The sequence below is a fragment of the Myotis daubentonii genome, chromosome 2 (genome assembly GCF_963259705.1).
Source record: "Myotis daubentonii chromosome 2, mMyoDau2.1, whole genome shotgun sequence".
In the NCBI taxonomy this organism is placed as follows: Eukaryota; Metazoa; Chordata; class Mammalia; order Chiroptera; family Vespertilionidae; genus Myotis; species Myotis daubentonii.
The window spans coordinates 172,623,857-172,642,500 of record NC_081841.1 but is presented as its reverse complement, the minus strand read 5'-3'; the positions used below and the strand labels follow the sequence as shown (position 1 = coordinate 172,642,500).

Below are 18,644 nucleotides of genomic sequence, written 5' to 3'. Positions count from 1 at the left end.
ATGCTGTACACCTGAAACTAATACAAAATAATACTGACTATAAACTGTAATTGAAAAAGAAAATTTGAAAAAGAAAAGAATTAGTGTTATTGGGACACAGCCATGTCCATTTGTTCACCCAAAAAAAGAGAGATATGAATATAGTTGCAACCACTTCTTCATTTAAAAAAAAATACATCTGTTTTTATTGATTTCAGTGAGGAAGAGGGAGAGGAAGATAGAAACATCAGTGATGAGAGAGAATCATTGGTCAGCTGCCTCCTGCACACCCCCTACAGACGACTGAGCCCAGAACCCAGGCATGTGCCCTGACCGGGAATCAAACCATGACCTCCTGGTTCATAGGTCACCCCTCAATCACTGAGCCACACCAGTTGGGTACAACCACTTCTTCATATAGGATACTTTAAACTCTCTTACACTGCAAAGCTAAATTCCAGGTAGCTTTTCACTGCTCTCACATCTGGAATCCAGAAAAGGTGCAACATTAGTTATACTAATCACCTTGATCTTGGTTACACTTCTATCATTTCAAAAAAATAATTTTCTCTTAATTTTTCTTGTTTTATATTTAATATATCAATGGCATGAATAAAGGGAAGGTTTCATAGTAAGAACTTGAAAATCATCTTGTGTAAAATAATCAATGGGAATTAGCATCTTCTTTATCTTCTAAAGCCAAACTTTAAAAAAGTTTATTTTATTGTACTAAAAACACATCATAAAGTTTACCAATTTTTTTAGTGCACAGTTCAGTGGTGTTAATATTATTTTCATTGTGAAATCATACCTCCAGAACTTTTTCATCTTGAAAAGATGAAACAGCCGAAACCGGTTTGGCTCAGTGGATAGAGCGTCGGCCTGCGGACTGAAAGGTCCCAGGTTCGATTCCGGTCAAGGGCATGTACCTTGGTTGCAGGCACATCCCCAGTGGGGAGTGTGCAGGAGGCAGCTGATCGATGATTCTCTCTCATCGATGTTTCTAACTCTCTATCTCTCTCCCTTCCTCTCTGTAAAAAAATCAATAAAATATATTTAAAAAAAAAAAAAAAAAAGAAAAGATGAAACATGAAGCAACAACTCCTTTCCTCTTCCACAGACCCTGGTAACCACTATTCTACTTTCTTTTTGTTTTTTTATTAAATTTATTGGGGTGGCATTGGTTAATAGGATCATATAAGTTTCAAGTGTACATTTCTATGATACAAGATCTATATATTGCACTGTGTGCTCACCACCCAAAGTCAAATCATCTTCCATCACCATATATTAGGGCCCCTTCAACCCACACACTATTGTTTGTGTCCAAGAGTTTCAGTTTTATATCCCATATATGAGTGTAATCATATGGTTTTCAGCTTTTTCTGATTGACTTATTTCACTTAGCACAATACTCTCAAGGTCTATCCATGTTGCAAATGGCAGTATTTCATCTTTTCTATTTTCTATGTTCTGACTTTAGATACCTCATTTTAGAGGAATCACGCAGTATTTGTCATTTTGTTTCTGGCTTATTTTGCTTAGCATAATGTTGTCAAGGTTTCTCAATGTTGTAGCATGTGACATATGGATGAAAACGGGACCACATGTTATCCTGACTAGTTCAGGGAAGGCCTGTGTGACAGCCTTGCAAACTCAGAGACCTAAAGTAACCACAAACGATGGTCTGAAATGCAAACTTTTAAAATTAAAAAGCAGTTTATGGTGGGTCATCATGTCTTAGGCCAGTATGTTCACCTATCAGAGTTCAATCTTTACCTTAACTGAGCCTATTGTCTTTTTGCATCTATGATAACATATTGGAATGCCAAAATAATTTTTCCTTTTTCCGGAGCCCTCAAAGCACAGGCACCACTCCAGGAAGATCACAAATCTCCTGAAAGTTATTAATTGTTGACTGTTAACTATCCTGCACCTACCTAAGTAAAGGAAGTATGTGTCTATCATTTTACTTTCTAAAAAATATATTTTTTTATTGATTTCAGGGAGGAAGAGAGAGGGAGAGAGAGATAGAAACATCAATAATGAGAGAGAATCACTGATCGGCTGCCTCCACCGGGGATCAGGCCTGCAACCCGGGCATTTGCCTTTGACTGGAATTGAACCCAGGACCCCTCAGTTTATCGCAGACACTCTATCCACTGAGCCAAACCAGCTAGGGCTCCTTTTACTTCTTATCCAATCCTAGTGTTCCTCTCCCTTATCGCACTTTGCTTTTCCTGCCTCCCTAATCTATCACCAATGGATTTCACATAATCCACTTACCGCTCCTCTTTTGATTGTAACCTATAAAACAAAGTGCAAAACTGTCATTCTTAGGAGCATTATCTTAACCCCTTGAGATTCCAGAAAGCAAAGGGAGAAGTTATAAGGGGAGGGGGCAGGCTTCTGGGGCTGGAGAAAGAGTAAAATGACAGACACACACTTCTTTTATTTCGATGGGTGCAGGATAGTTAACAGTCAACAATGAACACAATAAGGGGACTTATGGTCTCCATGGAGTGGCACCCTTACTTTGAGGCTCCCCCCAAAAAGGGAAATTACTTTGTTTTTGCAAAGGCATGTGAATTAGGCATGATATCCTAGATGCTAAAAGACAAGCACTTACTGAAGGTAAAGATTAACCTCTGTTAGTGAAAAACACTGCCTTAGGAGATGACTACTCACCATAAACTGCTTTTAGTTAAAAAAGAAAAAACGTTTTAATTTCAGACCATCGTTGGTAGTTACTTTAGGTCTCTGAGTTTGCAAGGCCACCATGCAGGCCCTCCCTGAGCTAGTCAGGTTAGCATGTGGCCCCTTTTCACCCACATCTCTTAAAGCCATAAAGGATCACTAGGCATTGTGCCTCTTTCTTGGTTGTATCCCTTCTCCTTAGAAGGAATAGCTCCATATGCTTCACTCCAGTGGACCCCTAGATATTTCACTGAGCTAGAAGATTCCTGGACTTCTGTTGGATTTATTCTCCACCCTTTGACTTACCGAGAAGGCAGAAGGAAGCTAGGTAGATAGAGGCGGGACCATGGAGAGGTGGGTGGGGTGGGAGGCGAACAGAGAAACCCAAAGGCGGAGTTTCCCAACTGGGGGGGAAATAGGGCCCGCCTGGGAGATTTGAACTTGAAAATGTATGAATGTTGCTAAGACAGGCCGCTTGCAGGTAACCAATCACAAGGCTGTGAGGCCTGTAGCCAATCCCAAGGATGTTGACTGAGACAGAATTCTTTGAAAGAACCAACCAGAAACTAGCAAGCGTGTATAGGAAAAAGCGCGCGCTCCTCTCTCGGCTCCCCGCCTACGGGTTAGGTCCCTGGCTCCTGTGGCTGGGAAGCTCCCCGCGCCCAGGTGGCCTATGACCGTGTGGGCCTCCAGCAGGGACACACACTTTAATTCGCCCGGATGCTGAGCTACACCGACTGCAACGTGGACAGGAAGCTCTGGACACTGGCTGCTGGCGGAGCCCCGGCTGCGCCTCTCCCAGGACCGGCTTCGCTCAATGAACTTTGCTTCCACTAACCGTTTTTGTCCGAGAATCCGTTCTTCGGTTTGGGGAGACGACGAACTCGGACTCAAACCCCACATTTTGGTTTCAGTACTAATTTGGATAAGTCTAAGTATTTGCTACTTTTTCTTACAGTATTATTGTTCAAGTCCTCATATCCTTCCTTATATCCGGCCTGTTTGGTACATCCATTGTTGAAATCCCCTCCTATTATTTATTGCTTTCTGTGTTAATGCCTCAGTTCTGTCGAAATTGACCTCATGTGTTTAGGAGCTTTGATGTTTGGGGTGGAAATATTTGTGATTGTTATCCTTTCCTGGTCAATTGATCTGTATAAAATCCCTTTCTTACCTCTGGTAACCGTTTTTTACCGGAAAGTCTATTGTCTGGTACTAGTATAGCCGCCTCTGCTCTCACTGGGTTACCAGTTGCATGGGAGGTTGTCTTCTATCCTTGCACTTCCAGCTTATATATACCCTTAGATTTTAAGTGAGTTTCTTGACAGCAATAGAGATAGACCCTGTTTTATTGATCCATTCAGCTAAACTGTGTGTTTTGATTGGGAAGTTTAATTCATTTACATTTAAAGTAATGACTGGTATAGAAGGGCTTACTATTTCCATTTTATTCTCTGTCTTTTGTATGCACTGTGGTTTTTGTTCTTTGTTTCCGCTGTTACTGACTTCCTTTGTGTGTGTATGTGGGTGTGCAGGTAGTGACTGCTGTAACTGCTTTCTCATTTCCTTTTATGTATGTTCCATAGATACACTCTTTGTGGTTACTGCTGCAGTTCCATAAAAATAAAGTTTCCTACTTAAAAATCTATTTAGATTCTATTTTAAACTGATAACAGATAAACTGGAGTCTTATACTCCTATAGAGCTCAAGCTCCCACTTTGTTATTGATGTCATAAATTATATCTATATATCTTACATCAACAGAGGTTATTTTTTGTTTTAGTCATTTAACTCATTTAACTTTTGTACAATAACTAAGTCAATTTTTTGCACCAAATTTACATTAATTTAGGTTACTGTATTTGCCCATACGTTTACTTTGACCAGATAACCTGAATTTTTAGTGCATTTTCATGTTGCTGTCTAACATCTTTTGCTCTCACCTTGAAGGACTCCCTCTTATGTTTGTTACAGAGCAGGCCTAGTGATAATGAACACCATCATCTTTTGTTCTTTTCGTAAAGTGTTAATTTCTCCTTAGTGTTTTAAGGACACTTTTGCAAGATACAGTATTCTTGATAGATAGATTTTCCTTTCGGCACTCTGAATATACCATCCCCCTCCACTCTGCCCTGGAAGATTTTGGCTGAGAAATCTGCTGCCAATCATGTGCAAGCTCCTTTGTAGATGACAAGTCACATTTCTCTTGTTGCTTATGAGGCTGTCTCTTTTGTCTTTCTATACTTTGGTTATAATCTATTTTAATGTGAGTCTCTTTGGATTTATTCTAGTTGGGATTTATTGAGCTTCTTGATTTGTATTCCCATTTCTTTCCTCAGATTTGGGAAGTTTTCAGCCATTATTTCTTTAAATAAACTCTCTGCCTCTTTCTTCTTGTGGGATTACAATAAAGCATATATTGGTCAACTTTATAATGTGCCAGAAATTCCTTTGGTTCTCTTCACTTTTCTTCATCTTTTTTCTTTTGTTCCTCTGACTAATTTGGAAAAAACTATTTTCAAATTTACTGATTTGATTTTGATTCACTGATTCAATCCATTGATTTATTCTTTCATCTGACTGAGCAAATTTGCTATTAAAAACCATCTACTGCATTTTTCTAGTTACTATGTGAAAGATCAGACAGAGGCTGAAAACCAGGACTACAGGCTTTATTGAAGGAGAAGGACCTGCCGGGCTGTCTCGCAAGGGGAGGACAGCAGCAGTGCAGGGGTGGGCACGCCTTTTAGGGGCAGAATGTGAAGGGGTGGGGGGCTTAGTGTACTCGGCGCACACTGATTGGTGGCTTACTGCATTGTCCATATAGGACAAGGGCTTAGGGTATTTGGCAGGTATGAATTGGTGGTCCGATGTATAGTCCATATAAGGTACCTGGTTAGTCACTCAGGTATTTCCGGGCTGCAGGTCCGTCATGCTCCGCCCACCAGTTGGGGGAAGGGAGGAGCTATCACTGTTCTTCAGCTGCAGAATTTCTTGCAGTTACTTTTCTTGTAGTGTTACCGGAAACCTCCGGTTAGGCTTGGGCTGCCTGTCCTGTGTCCAATAACGAAGGCAGGGTTGAATCACCTTAGGTATTTATTGAGAAGGCTAGCCAATCAAGAAGACAGGTCGCTTACAAGCATCAAACCTGCCTCCCAGCTAGGTGCAGGGGACAGGATTATATAGGGAAGGGGCTGGGGTGAGGAATGCAGCTATGTGTAGGCCTGGGCGTCCGTAGAAATCAGCTATTGTAATTAATCATTAGGCAATGAGATGATGATGATGAGATGATGTTTTGACTGCTGGTGGGTCGGACTGCTGTATGCATGTTTATAGGTTCTGCTTACTGGATTCACAGCTGAGTAACCACCTCAATCGCTTTGCACAGGCTTTGAAAAGGAAACTTAAAAAAAAAAAAAAAACTTAACCCCCTTTTCACATATGTATCTTTGTTCTAAGATTTAAAATAATATGATTACTTTTCAGATTAATTCAGGTGCTCTATTAGATTATAAGGCCCCCCCCCCCCCCTATCAGTGGCTTCTGTATCTTTGTAGATTATTTTCATTTTGTTTATGCATCATTTTCCTGATTTTGTTTGTTTATCTAGGTTCTCTTTTAGCTCATCAAGCATCATTATGATAGTTCTTTTAAGTTATTTGTAAGGTAGGCCATAGATTTGCATTTTCGTAGGGTTGGTTTCTGGATTTTCATTTTCCTTTGATTTGGTCATCTTTCTTTCTCTTTCTGTCTTTTCCTTCCTTCCTTCCTTCCTTCCTTCCTTCCTTCCTTCCTTCCTTCCTTCCTTCCTTCCTTTCTTTCTTTCTTTCTTTCTTTCTTTCTTTCTTTCTTTCTTTCTTTCTTTCTTTCTTTCTTTCTTCATACATTTTACAGAGAGGAAGGGAGAGGGATAGACTTAGAAAACTTTGATGAGAGAGTATCGTCAACTGGCTGCCTCCTGCACGCCCCCTACTGGGGTCGAGCCCGCAACCAAGGTACATGCCCTTGACCAGAATTGTACCCGGAACCCTTCAGCCCGCGGGTGGATGCTCTATTCGCTGAGCCAAACCGGTTAGGGCTCTTTTTTTTATGCTTTGTTTTGTTTTTGTTGAGACTTCAGCATTGGAAAAAAACACTACCTTTCAGGTATTTATGCATTATCTTTTTAAAATTATTATTTTATTTTATTGTTTAAGGTATTACAAATAGTAGTACATATGTCTCCTTTTTTTCCCCCCATTGCTCTCCCCCTCCCATCTTCCCCTATTCCCCGCCTTTCCCCCGCCCCCCGCCCCCCGCACTTGCTCTCACCTCCCCACCCTCAGTGTCTTGCGTCTATTGGTTGTGTTTATATGCATGCATACAAGTCCTTCGTTTGATCTCTTACCCGCTCCCTCCCCCAACCCTCCCCTGCCTTCCCACTGTAGTTTGACAGTCTGTTCTTAGTGCAGGGAAAGACCTCCACTGATCAGCCCAGGTACAGGTCTAGGACCTGTCAAATCTTTTCGGTCTAGTATCTTCTCTGAGCTTATGCATGTGCTTTTTTAGTTGGCTCAAATTACCTAAACAATTTGTCAATGCTTCTCATCAGTTCATTATGTCTTGCTCCACCTGCTGTCTGCCTGTGGAACTGCAGTCCTAACACTACAATCATGGAGTTGTTTACGGGGACTTCAAACAATGCCTCTAGTCATGCCAGTGCTGGCAGTCTGGGAGGCAGACAACAGCTCTTCAGGAAGCCCCAGGACTAGCCAGGACATTGGACTCATGGGCCACTCTTTTTTTTTCTTCTTCCCCCCCCCCCCCCCCCGCCCCCAGTTCTAAGAAAGGATACCCAGTGTGGGAAGTTTCCTTCTGGTTTTACCACATAGTCAGATAGCGGGAGGGGCACAGTAAAATACACAAAAGTTTCCTACCCCTTTTGATGGAATCCTTTTTGGTTTTCCATTGGTCTGGGTAATGCAGCTTCTCAACTGGCTACTAGAGTTCTTGCAAAGGTAATCTAGTCATTATGTTGTTGCTAATTTGAGGCCTCTGTGACAGAAAGAGGCCCTCAAGTTCCCTGATCCACCTTTCGCTTAGATCACTCTCTAAAGCTAAACTTTTACATGACTTGAATTCTTTGTTGTCATGATTTAATATCATTCACATAACATAGACTATCCCAGTTCCACAGATCACTATCTTCCTGGGAATAGTTAAGTGGTTCTGCCTCACAAACCAGGAATATTACCCTTCTGTTTTAATTTAATCTTATATGTACTTGACATACATATGAGAAAACACTACTAGTAACTTATTCACTTTAAACACAAATCAAAACCAGATAAAGTATATTTTAGCAGTCTGGTACTGAGAAATCATTTTATATTTTTAGTTCAATAAATCATATTGGGCCTAACCGGTTTGGCTCAGTGGATAGAGCATCAGCCTGTGGACTAAAAGGTCCCAGGTTCGATTCCGGTCAAGGGCATGTACCTTGGTTGCAGGCACATCCCCAGTGGGGGTGTGCAGGAGGCAGCTGATGGATGTTTCTCTCTCATTGATGTTTCTTTTTTTTTTTTTTTTTAATATATTTTATTGATTATTTTACAGAGAGGAAGGGAGAGGGATAGTTAGAAAGATCGATGAGAGAAACATCGATCAGCTGCCTCCTGCACACTCCCTACTGGGGATGTGCCCGCATCCCAGGTACATGTCCTTGACCGGAATCGAACCTGGGACCCTTGAGTCCGCAGGCTGATGCTCTATCCACTGAGCCAAACCAGTTAGGGCTCATTGATGTTTCTAACTCTCTATTCCTCTCCCTTCCTCTCTGTAAAAAATCAATAAAATATATTTTAAAAAATCATATTGGGATAAATAAAACACTGTGCTATCACATATTGACAAATGTTGGAAAGTTGCTCAAATAATCATCAGATAATAAAATTTTTTTTAATTTTATTTTTATTTATTTATTTATTATTTTTTTAAAAATATATTTTATTGATTTTTTACAGAGAGGAAGGGAGAGGGATAGAAAGTTAGAAACATCGATGAAAGAGAAACATCAATCAGCTGCCTCCTGCACACCCCCTACTGGGTATGTGCCCGCAACCAAGGTACATGCCCTTGACCGGAATCGAACCTGGGACCCTTGAGTCCGCAGGCTGACACTCTATCCACTGAGCCAAACCGGTTAGGGCAGATAATAACATTTTATCAATAAATAAATTTTGGTAACAGAATTTATGGGATATCTTTTTTTAAATTTATTTTTCAACTCTCCTATTAATTTGAGATTATTTCCAAATGAAGTGTCTTATAAAGAAAGATAGCAATGTGGTTAACATAAAACCCAAACAAAATCTTCATTTAAAAATATTGAAATCAATCTCTTTAGCTGACATAACTTTTTCCATATTTATCTCCCTCTTTATATCCCTATGTTCCTGATATACCAACATTGTTTAATAAATTTAACTAAATAGCCTCGTCTAGGACTCTTCTGAACAAAATAATGATCTAAGCACATTTATTGAAAGGACAAGAGGTGTGACAGCATAGCTGGATCTAGAGGATATTATGCTAAGTGAAATAAGTCAGCTAGAGAAAGACAAATGGTATATGATTTTATATGTAGAATCTAATGAACAAAATAAAACAAAAGCAGGTTTATAGATATGAGAAGGGATTGAGGTTTGACTGATAGGAGGAGGGTTAGGGGACGGGGTGAAAAAGTAAAGAGATTAAGAAGTACAAATTGGTAGTCACAAAATAGTCACGTGTATGCAAAGTACAGCATAGGAAATATAATCAATAATATTGTAATAACTATGTATGGTGCCAGGTGGGTACAAGAATTATTGGGGTATCACTTTGAAAATTATATAATTGTCTAACCACTTACACTGTACACCTGAAACTAATATAATATTGAAAGTCAACTGTAATTTAAAAATAAAACAAAAAGTAATAGTGAGCCCTAGTTGGTTTGGATAGAGCATCGGCCTGTGGAATGAAGGATCCCAGGTTCAATTCCGGTCAAGGGCACATGCCTGATTGTGGGCTCGATCCCCAGTAGGGAGCATGCAGGAGGCAGCCGATCAATGATTCTCTCTCATCATTGATGTTTCTATCTCTCTCTCTCTCTCTGAAATCAATAAAAATATACTGTATAATAAAAGGCTAATATGCAGAACCACTGGTGGCTATAATGCACACTGACCATCAGGGAGAAGATGCTCAATGTAGGAGCTGCCCCCTGGTGGTCAGTGTGTTGCCACAGGGGGAGCACTGCTCAGCCAGAAGCTTGCCTCACAGCTGGCTAGCGCCTCTCCTGCCTCCATGGCAGCACTAAGGACCCCTCGGGTCCTGGACTGCAAGAGGGTGCAGGCTGGACTGAGGGGAACGCCCCCCCCCCCCGACCCAAGTGCATGAATGTCATGCACCAGGCCTCTAGTATTTAAAATAATAATAATAATAAATGGTGAATGAATAAAAGGAAAGTTGGTAAACATACTTGATCTCTCAAGTTATGAAGCTCCACACTGATGAACAAAAATTTGATATCACTTTTGCCCTAACTGGTTTGGCTCAGTGGATAGAGCGTCAGCCTGCAGACTGAAGGGTCCCAGATTCGATTCCAGTCAAGGGCATGTACCTTGGTTGTGGGCACATCCCCAGTAGGGGGTGTGCAGGAGGCAGCTGATCGATGGTTCTCTCTCATCAATGTTTCTAACTCTCTATCCCTCTCCCTTCCTTTCTGTAAAAAAATCAATAAAATATATTTTTAAAAATTTGATATCACTTTTGATGTATGCTCAATAAGTAGTTTGACTCCTCTAGAATACTTCCCAACTACATTATGATATCAAATAAATTTATCAGAAATGTGCTTCTTATAACCAAACTGGCAGAATTCACAGCAGAACCTAGTAAGCATAACTTGACTTACCCACAGTTCAAATTAAACTCTTGGTAGAGTTTAACAACAAAACATTCAAGGAGCTTAAGAAGTGAGAACACAAAATAATTTTAAAATAGTATCAATTCTTTTGTAAATTTAACTTTTACATTGCAAATTTATTGTTGATACATGTACTGTAATGATCTGCAACACGTAAGTACTCTTATTGAATTATAATAATTATACTTAGTTCCGTAATTTGCGAACCCTAGTGATATCTTTATTTGTGTGATTTACATTTCTGTGTTTGTTGTGACCTTTTAATAAAAGGTATAAGTTTTTAATTACATTAAATAGTCTTTTGGTGGCTTGCCTTATTCCCTTGGAAATGTTTTCCAGAATGATTTTTTATTGTGTGATATTGAAAATGTCTGTAAAGAGCTGTGAGGATATTTTGAATTTTATTCTTCCCAGGTAGCTTTCTTTTCCTGCCCTGATATCCATACTATTTTTTCTTCATCTCTGAGATTTCGTATATTACCACAATATATTTTGATTTGATTTGACTTTATTAAATTTTCCTGAAACATGATGATACATGTGACTCTACAGATTCAACCTCCATTCCTTATAATTTTGAATGGTTTTCCGTGCCACTTTTTTTGCTCTCTAAGCTGAGGATGTCAGCTACCCATATGTTTGATTTCTATTGACTGTCCTTTTCTTATAACCTTCATTATTTTATTGCACATTTGTATTTTTTATTGGTCCTCTGCATTCTGTGCAGATTTCTCAAACTCAACTCATTTTCATTTTTCCTTTGGGTAAATTCTATACATTGTTATGTGTAATAAGCATTTTCAATATTTTCACTCACAGTTCTTATAGTAATAATTCTGATTTTTCATTCCATCTTTATTTTAGATCCACAAAGAAAAAGAAAAACAAACACAAAACAGATTCCTCACATAATAGATTATTGTTACCTGATGTGTTTGCAACAATTTTCATTTCAGTGTAACACTTCTCACTTCTGTCAAGATGGCGGTATATGCCATTACTGGTTTGGCTCAGTAGATAGAGCGTCGGCCTGTGGACTGAAAGGTCCCAGGTTCGATTCTGGTCAAGGGCATGTACCTTGGTTGCGGGCACATCCCCAGTGGGAGGTGTGCAGGAGGCAGCTGGTCGATGTTTCTAACTCTCTATCTCTCTCTCCCTTTCTCTCTGTAAAAAATCAATAAAATATATTAAAAAAAAAAAAAAGATGGCGGTATAAGTAAACATGGTACTCACCTCCCCCCACAACCACGTCAAAGCTACAACTAAACTACAGAACAGCCATCATTCAGAACCACTCTTATCAAGCTGAATGGAAGTCTTGCAAGGAGGGACTTGAAAAAAAAGCTATATTGAGAGACTGGTAGAAGAGGCAGAGATGTGGAATGGGAGGATGCAAATCAAGAGGGATATCTTGGCTGCGGAGGTCCTCCCTGAGGAGTGAGGGGTCCTAACCCAACACCAGGCGCCACAGCCCAGGGTTCCAGTGCCAGGAAGAGAATAGCAGTGATTAAGGTTGAGGGAGACGGAAGTCAGCTAGATTTGAGGCAGGGACCATGCATGGACTAACTTGGACTGCACTCTATGAGCTCCAACTGGGGGGCAGCAGCTTGAAAGGCACCAGAGACATGAGGGGAGGAACTGAATTGTCCAGCATTAGGGCAATAGCTTGGAGCGGGGAGTCCGGGAGGGGGAGGAGGTTGTGGGGGAGAGACAACTTTCTTCCAGACAGAGCGCTGGCAGAGGCCACTGCTCCTTTGATGAGCCCTCCCCCCACAGAGAGGGCAGGTAGGCAGCATTTCTGAGACTCCCTCAACCTGACTCACACTGTTTGCCCAGCCCTGTTGATTCCCACAACTTATGGGCCCACTCAAGCTGCTTCCAGTCACTTTTCCATATGGTCTGTCTGGCTCATGCTTCAGATTTTCCTAAACCTTCTCAAACAAGCAGCATCTGGCCTCAGGAACCCTGTACCTCTCACTAAGTGGCCCCAGGCCTGGCACTAGCAGCAGCCAGCCCTAGTTCACAGCTTGGCTTTGCTGGGGCACCTCTAAGCTCAGCAAAAGTAGCAGCATCTATATATTGCTTTGTAGCTCATGTGAAATGGCCTTAGGCAGAATACAAGTGGTGGTTGACCTTGGCCTGCACTTCCTGGGAGGCCCCCGAGCCACCGTATCCAGTGGACAGCTTCAGTTCACGGCAAAGTACCATGACCCAACCACCTCCATGTGCAGCACACTCAAGGAGTAGGTCGGTGGGCACTAGAGCCCTGTTGAAGTAAGCCCTGATCCATGAAGTGGGCCCCTGCACAACTGATCCTCCATGGTGGTCAAGGTAAGTGGTCATAGCCTGGGGTGGGGGGATGGGGGGGTAGGGGGGTGGGGAGAATCTCTCCCATGGATGTGCCAACAACAATCAAGTTCAACTATAAGAGGAGGGTGTACACAGCCTACCCAGGGGGTACACCTCAAGTGCCCAGCTTTGGTGACTGGGGAGACTGTGCCACTGAACCCTACAGGACACCTACTACATAAGGCCACTATACCAAGCCTGGGAGACATAGCAATTCTATCTAGAAAGAAACACAGGGAGGCTGCTAAAATGAGCAGACAAAGAAACATGTTTCAAATGAAAGAAGATAACAAAATCCCAGAAAAAAGAACCAAACAAAATGGAGATAAGCACCCTAGCTGGCTTGGCTCAGTGGATAGAGCATCAGCCTGTGAACTGTAGGGACCCAGGTTCAATTCCAGTCAAGGGCACATGCCTGGGTTGTAGGCTCCATTCCCAATAGGGGGTGTGCAGGAGGCAGTCGATCAATGATTGTCTTTCATCATTGATGTTTCTATCTCTCTCTCCCTACCTCTCTGAAATCAATAAAAATATGTTTTAAAAAAAGGTCATTGTGGGGCCGTACCCTGCAGACAGTGAAAAAAAAATGGAGATAAGCAATCTACTAGATGTAGAGTTGCAGAATTCAAAACACTGGCTATAAGGATACTTAATTATCCTAAGTGAGAAACTCAATGGCATAAAAAAGGACCAGTCAGAAATAAAGGTTACACTAAATGAAACGAAGAATAATTTATAAGGGTTTCAACAGTAGAGTGGATGAAGCTGCGAATCAAATCAGCAATTTGGAATAAAAGGAAGCAAAAACACATAATCAGAACAGCGAATAAAGAATCCACAAAAATGAAGATAGTGTTAAGTAGTCTTTGGGACAACTTCAAGCATACCAACATTCACATTATGGGAGTGCTGGGATGAAAAGAAAGAGACCAAGAAATGAAAAACCTATTTGAAAAAATAATGACAGAAAACTTCCCTAACTTTGGGAAGGTGATAGACATACAAATCCAGGAAGCTCAGAGACCCAAGGCAGATGAACCCAAAAAGGCCCACACCAAGATACATCATAATTAAAATGCAAAAGGTTAAAGACAGAGAGAATCTTAAAAGCAATCTTACCTACAAGGGAGCTCCCATAAGACTGTCAGCTGATTTCTCAACAGGAGAAAATCCTGTTGCAGGCCAGAAGCAGTGGCAAGAAATATTCAAAGTGATGAAAAGCAAGGCCCATAGCCAAGATTACTCTACCCAGCAATGTTATCATTGAGAATCCAAGGACAGAAAAAGAGTTTCCTAAACAAGAAAAAGCTAATGGAGTTCATCACCACCAAACCAGTATTATATGAAATTCTAAAGGGTCTTCTTTCAGAAGAAGAAAAAGAAAAGTTAAAAAATATGAACAATAAGATGGCAATAAATACATATCTATCAATAATTGAATCTAAAAAACAAAATAAACAGACAAGCAGAACAGAAACAGGCTCATAGATACAGGGAACATTTGGACAGTTGCCAGATGAGGGGGGAGTTGAGGAAATGGGTGAAAAAAGTGAAGGGATTAAGAAGAAAAATTGGTTGTTAAAGAATAGTCATAGAGATGTAAAGTACAGGATAGGGAATATAGTCAATAATATTCTAATAATTATTTATGGTGTCAGATTGGTGGTGATTTATTGGGATGATCATTTAGTAAGTTCTAATCATGGGGTGTACACCTGTAACTAATAACGTATGTCAACTCTAATTAAAAATTTGATAAAAATAATAAATAAAAAAAAATAATCTTTTCTTCAGATTTCCTCAGTTCATTCTATATTTTTAATGTGCTCATTAAAATATAAAATAAAAGTGGCCTTAAATATGGGATGTGCAAAAGTAGGTTTATAGTTTTGAGTATGTGAAACACAGAGTGTATTCTTGTATTATTATTTATTAATTTTTATATTATTTATTCGTATTACAGCTGTTGTGGATGAAAATGGGGCCACAGACTAAATCTGACGTGCTCAGGGGAGGCTTGCATGGTGGTCCTTACAATCTCAGGGAACTAAGATAGCCACATAGGATGGTCTGAAATGAAAACTAAAGATAAGAGAGTCATGGTGAATAGTTATGTCCTAGGACAGTATCTTCCCTGACAAAGGTCAATCTTTACCTTGACTGAACCTGTTTGTTGTCTTTTTGCATCTATGATAACATACCTTTGGGATATCAGGGTAATTTTCTTTTTCCAGACCCCCTCAGGGCACAGAGGAAGAGACCACAGAGACCTTCATTGCTATTGTTTTAAAGTTAAATGTTAACTATCCTAGACTTACTTACGTAAAAGAAATGAATGTCTATTCATTCTACTTTTTATCCAATCCAAGAGATTTCCCCCTTTGCTTCCTCCTACCTTCCTAATCTATCATCAGTGGATTTCATGCAACCCCTTTGGACTTCCTCCTTTGACTGTAATATATAGAAAAAGGTCAAACCTGCAATACCTCAGAGCATGTTCTCAGCCCAATGAGATTTTGCTTCCCGGCAATTGTTGTCAGTTGGTCCAAATAAACTCATAAAAATTCTTACAGGTTTGGATGTTTCTAACACTGTAAACCTACTTTTTCCCACCCAGAATATAATATTATTTGATGTGTCTGTTTTTAATTTTCATAATAATATCATGTTATAAACTACCATCTATTTTCTACTTTTTCACAATGCATACTCTTCTTTTTTCCTTTCTTTAGAACATTTAGCTATGCATCCATTTTACTAGTAACGGACAGTTATTTTTTATTTTATTTTTTTAAAAATATATTTCTTTATTAATTTCAGAGAGAAACGGAGAGAGAGAGATAGAAACATCAATGATGAGAGAGAATCATTGATAGGCTGCCTTCTGCACACCCCCTACTGGGGATCAAGCCCGCAACCCAGGCATGTGCCCTTGGCAGGAATCGAACCTGGGACCCTTCAGTCCACAGGCCAACGCTCTATCCACTGAGCCAAGCTGGCCAGGGCAATAACGGACATTTAGATTACAACAAATATATTCCACCACAAACATTATTATAAAAATTTTTTTCTTTTTTTTTTTTTTCTTCTCTTTAAACTTTGTTATTTTAATGGGTCTCGAAATTCTGTGATAGATTTTTGGTCATGTTGTTTCCATTAAAAAGTACTGATTTTAAAAACTAATAACCAAAAAACTGCCACACACACAAAAGAACCAAATGGTCCACAAAACATTCTCCTTCCCTTCTGAAGGTTTTACGATACATTGTAATCATTAACCAGTCTTTTATTATTAAACTCAAATGGCCATTGAGACAAACAGTTCTGAGACCGTTCTTCCACCACTGATTAAGACTGGGGTGGCAGGTGTTGGAAATAATATTCATTTAGCCTTCTGAGTTTTCTGGTAAGACTTGGTGACTTTTTAAAAATATATATATATTTATTGATTTTTTTACAGAGAGGAAGGGAGAGAAATAGAGAGCTAGAAACATCGATGAGAGAAACATCAACCAACTGCCTCCTGCACAACTCCCACTGGGGATGTGCCCGCAACCAAGGTACATGCCCTTGACTGGAATCGAACCTGGACGCTTTATCCACTGAGCCAAACAGGTCGGGGCAGACTTGGTGACTTTGCCAGCTCCATCTGCCTTCTTGTCCACTGCTTTGATGACACCCACAGCAACTGTCTGTCTTATGTCATGAACAGCAAAACGGCCCAGAGGAGGGTAGTCAGAGGAGCTCTCAACACACATGGGCTTGCCAGGAATCATATCAACGATGGCAGCATCACCAGATTTCAAAAACTTGGGGCCATCTTCCAGCTTTTCCCCAGAACGACGATCAATCTTCTCCTCAGCTCAGCAAATTTGCAAGTAATGTGAGCTGTGTGACAATCCAGCATAGGGGCATCTCCAGCACTGATCTGGCCTGGGTGGTTCAGGATAATCACCTGAGCTGTGAAGACAGCTGCTTCCATTGGTGGATCATTTTTGCTGTCACCAGCCACATTGCCATGGCCACCATCTTTGACAGACACTTTCTTGACGTTGAAGCCCATTGTCCCCAGGAAGAGCTTCACTCAAAGCTTCATGGTGGCCGAAACCGGTTTGGCTCAGTGGATAGAGCGTCGGCCTGTGGACTGAAAGGTCCCAGGTTCGATTCCGGTCAAGGGCATGTACCTGGGTTGCGGGCATATCCCCAGTGGGAGATGTGCAGGAGGCAGCTGATCGATGTTTCTCTCTCATCGATGTTTCTAACTCTCTATCCCTCTCCCTTCCTCTCTGTAAAAAATCAATAAAATATATTTAAAAAAAAAAAAAAAGCTTCATGGTGCATTTCAGCAGACTTTACTTCAGTTGTAACATTGACTGGAGCAAAGCTGACCACCATGCCGGGCTTGAGAACACCAGTCTCCACTCGGCCCACAGGGACAGTCCCAATACCACCAATTCTGTAGACATCCTGGAGGGGCAGACGCAGGCCTTGTCAGTTGGACAAGTTGGTGGCAGATTGCAATCCAGAGCTTCAAGCAGCGTGGTTCCACCGGCATTGCCATCTTTACGGGTGACCTTCCATCCCTTGAACCAAGGCATGTTAGCACTTGGCTCCAGCGTGTTGTCACCATTCCAACCAGAAATTGGCACAAATGCTACTGTGTCAGGGTTGTAGCCGATTTTCTTAATGTAGGTGCTGACTTCTTTAACAATTTCCTCGTATCTTTTCTGGCTATAGGGTGGCTCAGTGGAATCCATTTTGTTAACGCCAACCATCAGCTGTTTCATACCCAGCATGTAGGCCAGAAGGGCATGCTCATGAGTCTGTCCATTCTTGGAGATGCCTGCTTCAAATTCACCAACACCAGCAGCAACAATCAGGACAGCACAGTCGGCCTGAGATGTGCCTGTAATCTTGTTTTTGATGAAGTCTCTATGTCCTGGGGCATTAATGATGGTCACGTAATATTTGCTGGTCTCGAATTTCCACAGGGAGATGTCAATGGTGATACTGCGCTCCCGTTCAGCTTTCAGTTTATCCAAGACCCAGTCATCCTTGAAGGAGCCCTTCCCCATCTCAGCAGCCTCCTTCTCAAATTTCTCGATGGTTCTTTTGTCCATGCCCCCACATTTATAGATCAGATGGCCAGTAGTGGTGGACTTGCCGGAGTCTACGTGTCCAATGATGACGATGTTGATGTGAGTCTTTTCCTTTCCCATCTTGGGTTTGAGTTACTGGTGGTTTTCACGACACCTGTGTTCTGGCGGCAAACCCATTGCGTAAAAGCAAAATTTTTGTTCTTTTTTTTTTTTTTTTTTAATATATTTTAATGATTTTTTACAGAGAGAGGAAGGGAGAGGGATAGAGTTAGAAACATCGATCAGCTGCCTCCTGCACACCCCCTACTGGAGATGTGCCTGCAACCAAGGTACATGCCCTTGACTGGAATCAAACCTGGGACCTTTCAGTCCGCAGGCTGACGCTCTATCCACTGAGCAAAACTGGTTAGGGCCAAAATTTTTGTTCTTTATGAAACTTTTCTTTTTTTTTTTTTTAAATATATTTTATTGGTTTTTTACAGAGAGGAAGGGAGAGAGATAGAGAGTCAGAAACATCGATGAGAGAGAAACATCGATCAGCCGCCTCCTGCACATCCCCCACTGGGGA

The 18,644-nt window shown here is 40.9% G+C and overlaps 1 protein-coding gene and 1 pseudogene across 1 annotated transcript; both read right to left on the bottom strand.

Moving 5' to 3' along the window:
- Positions 1-429: 429 nt before the first annotated feature.
- Positions 430-17,071, bottom strand: LOC132226761 (elongation factor 1-alpha 1-like; annotated as a pseudogene).
- Positions 17,072-17,307: 236 nt separating this feature from the next.
- On the bottom strand, positions 17,308-18,262 carry LOC132228473 (putative elongation factor 1-alpha-like 3). Its single transcript, XM_059684947.1, has one exon. The coding sequence runs from the start codon at positions 18,194-18,196 to the stop codon at positions 17,330-17,332; it is 867 nt and encodes a 288-aa protein (XP_059540930.1). The 5' UTR covers positions 18,197-18,262; the 3' UTR covers positions 17,308-17,329.
- Between the last annotated feature and the right edge of the window lie 382 nt (positions 18,263-18,644).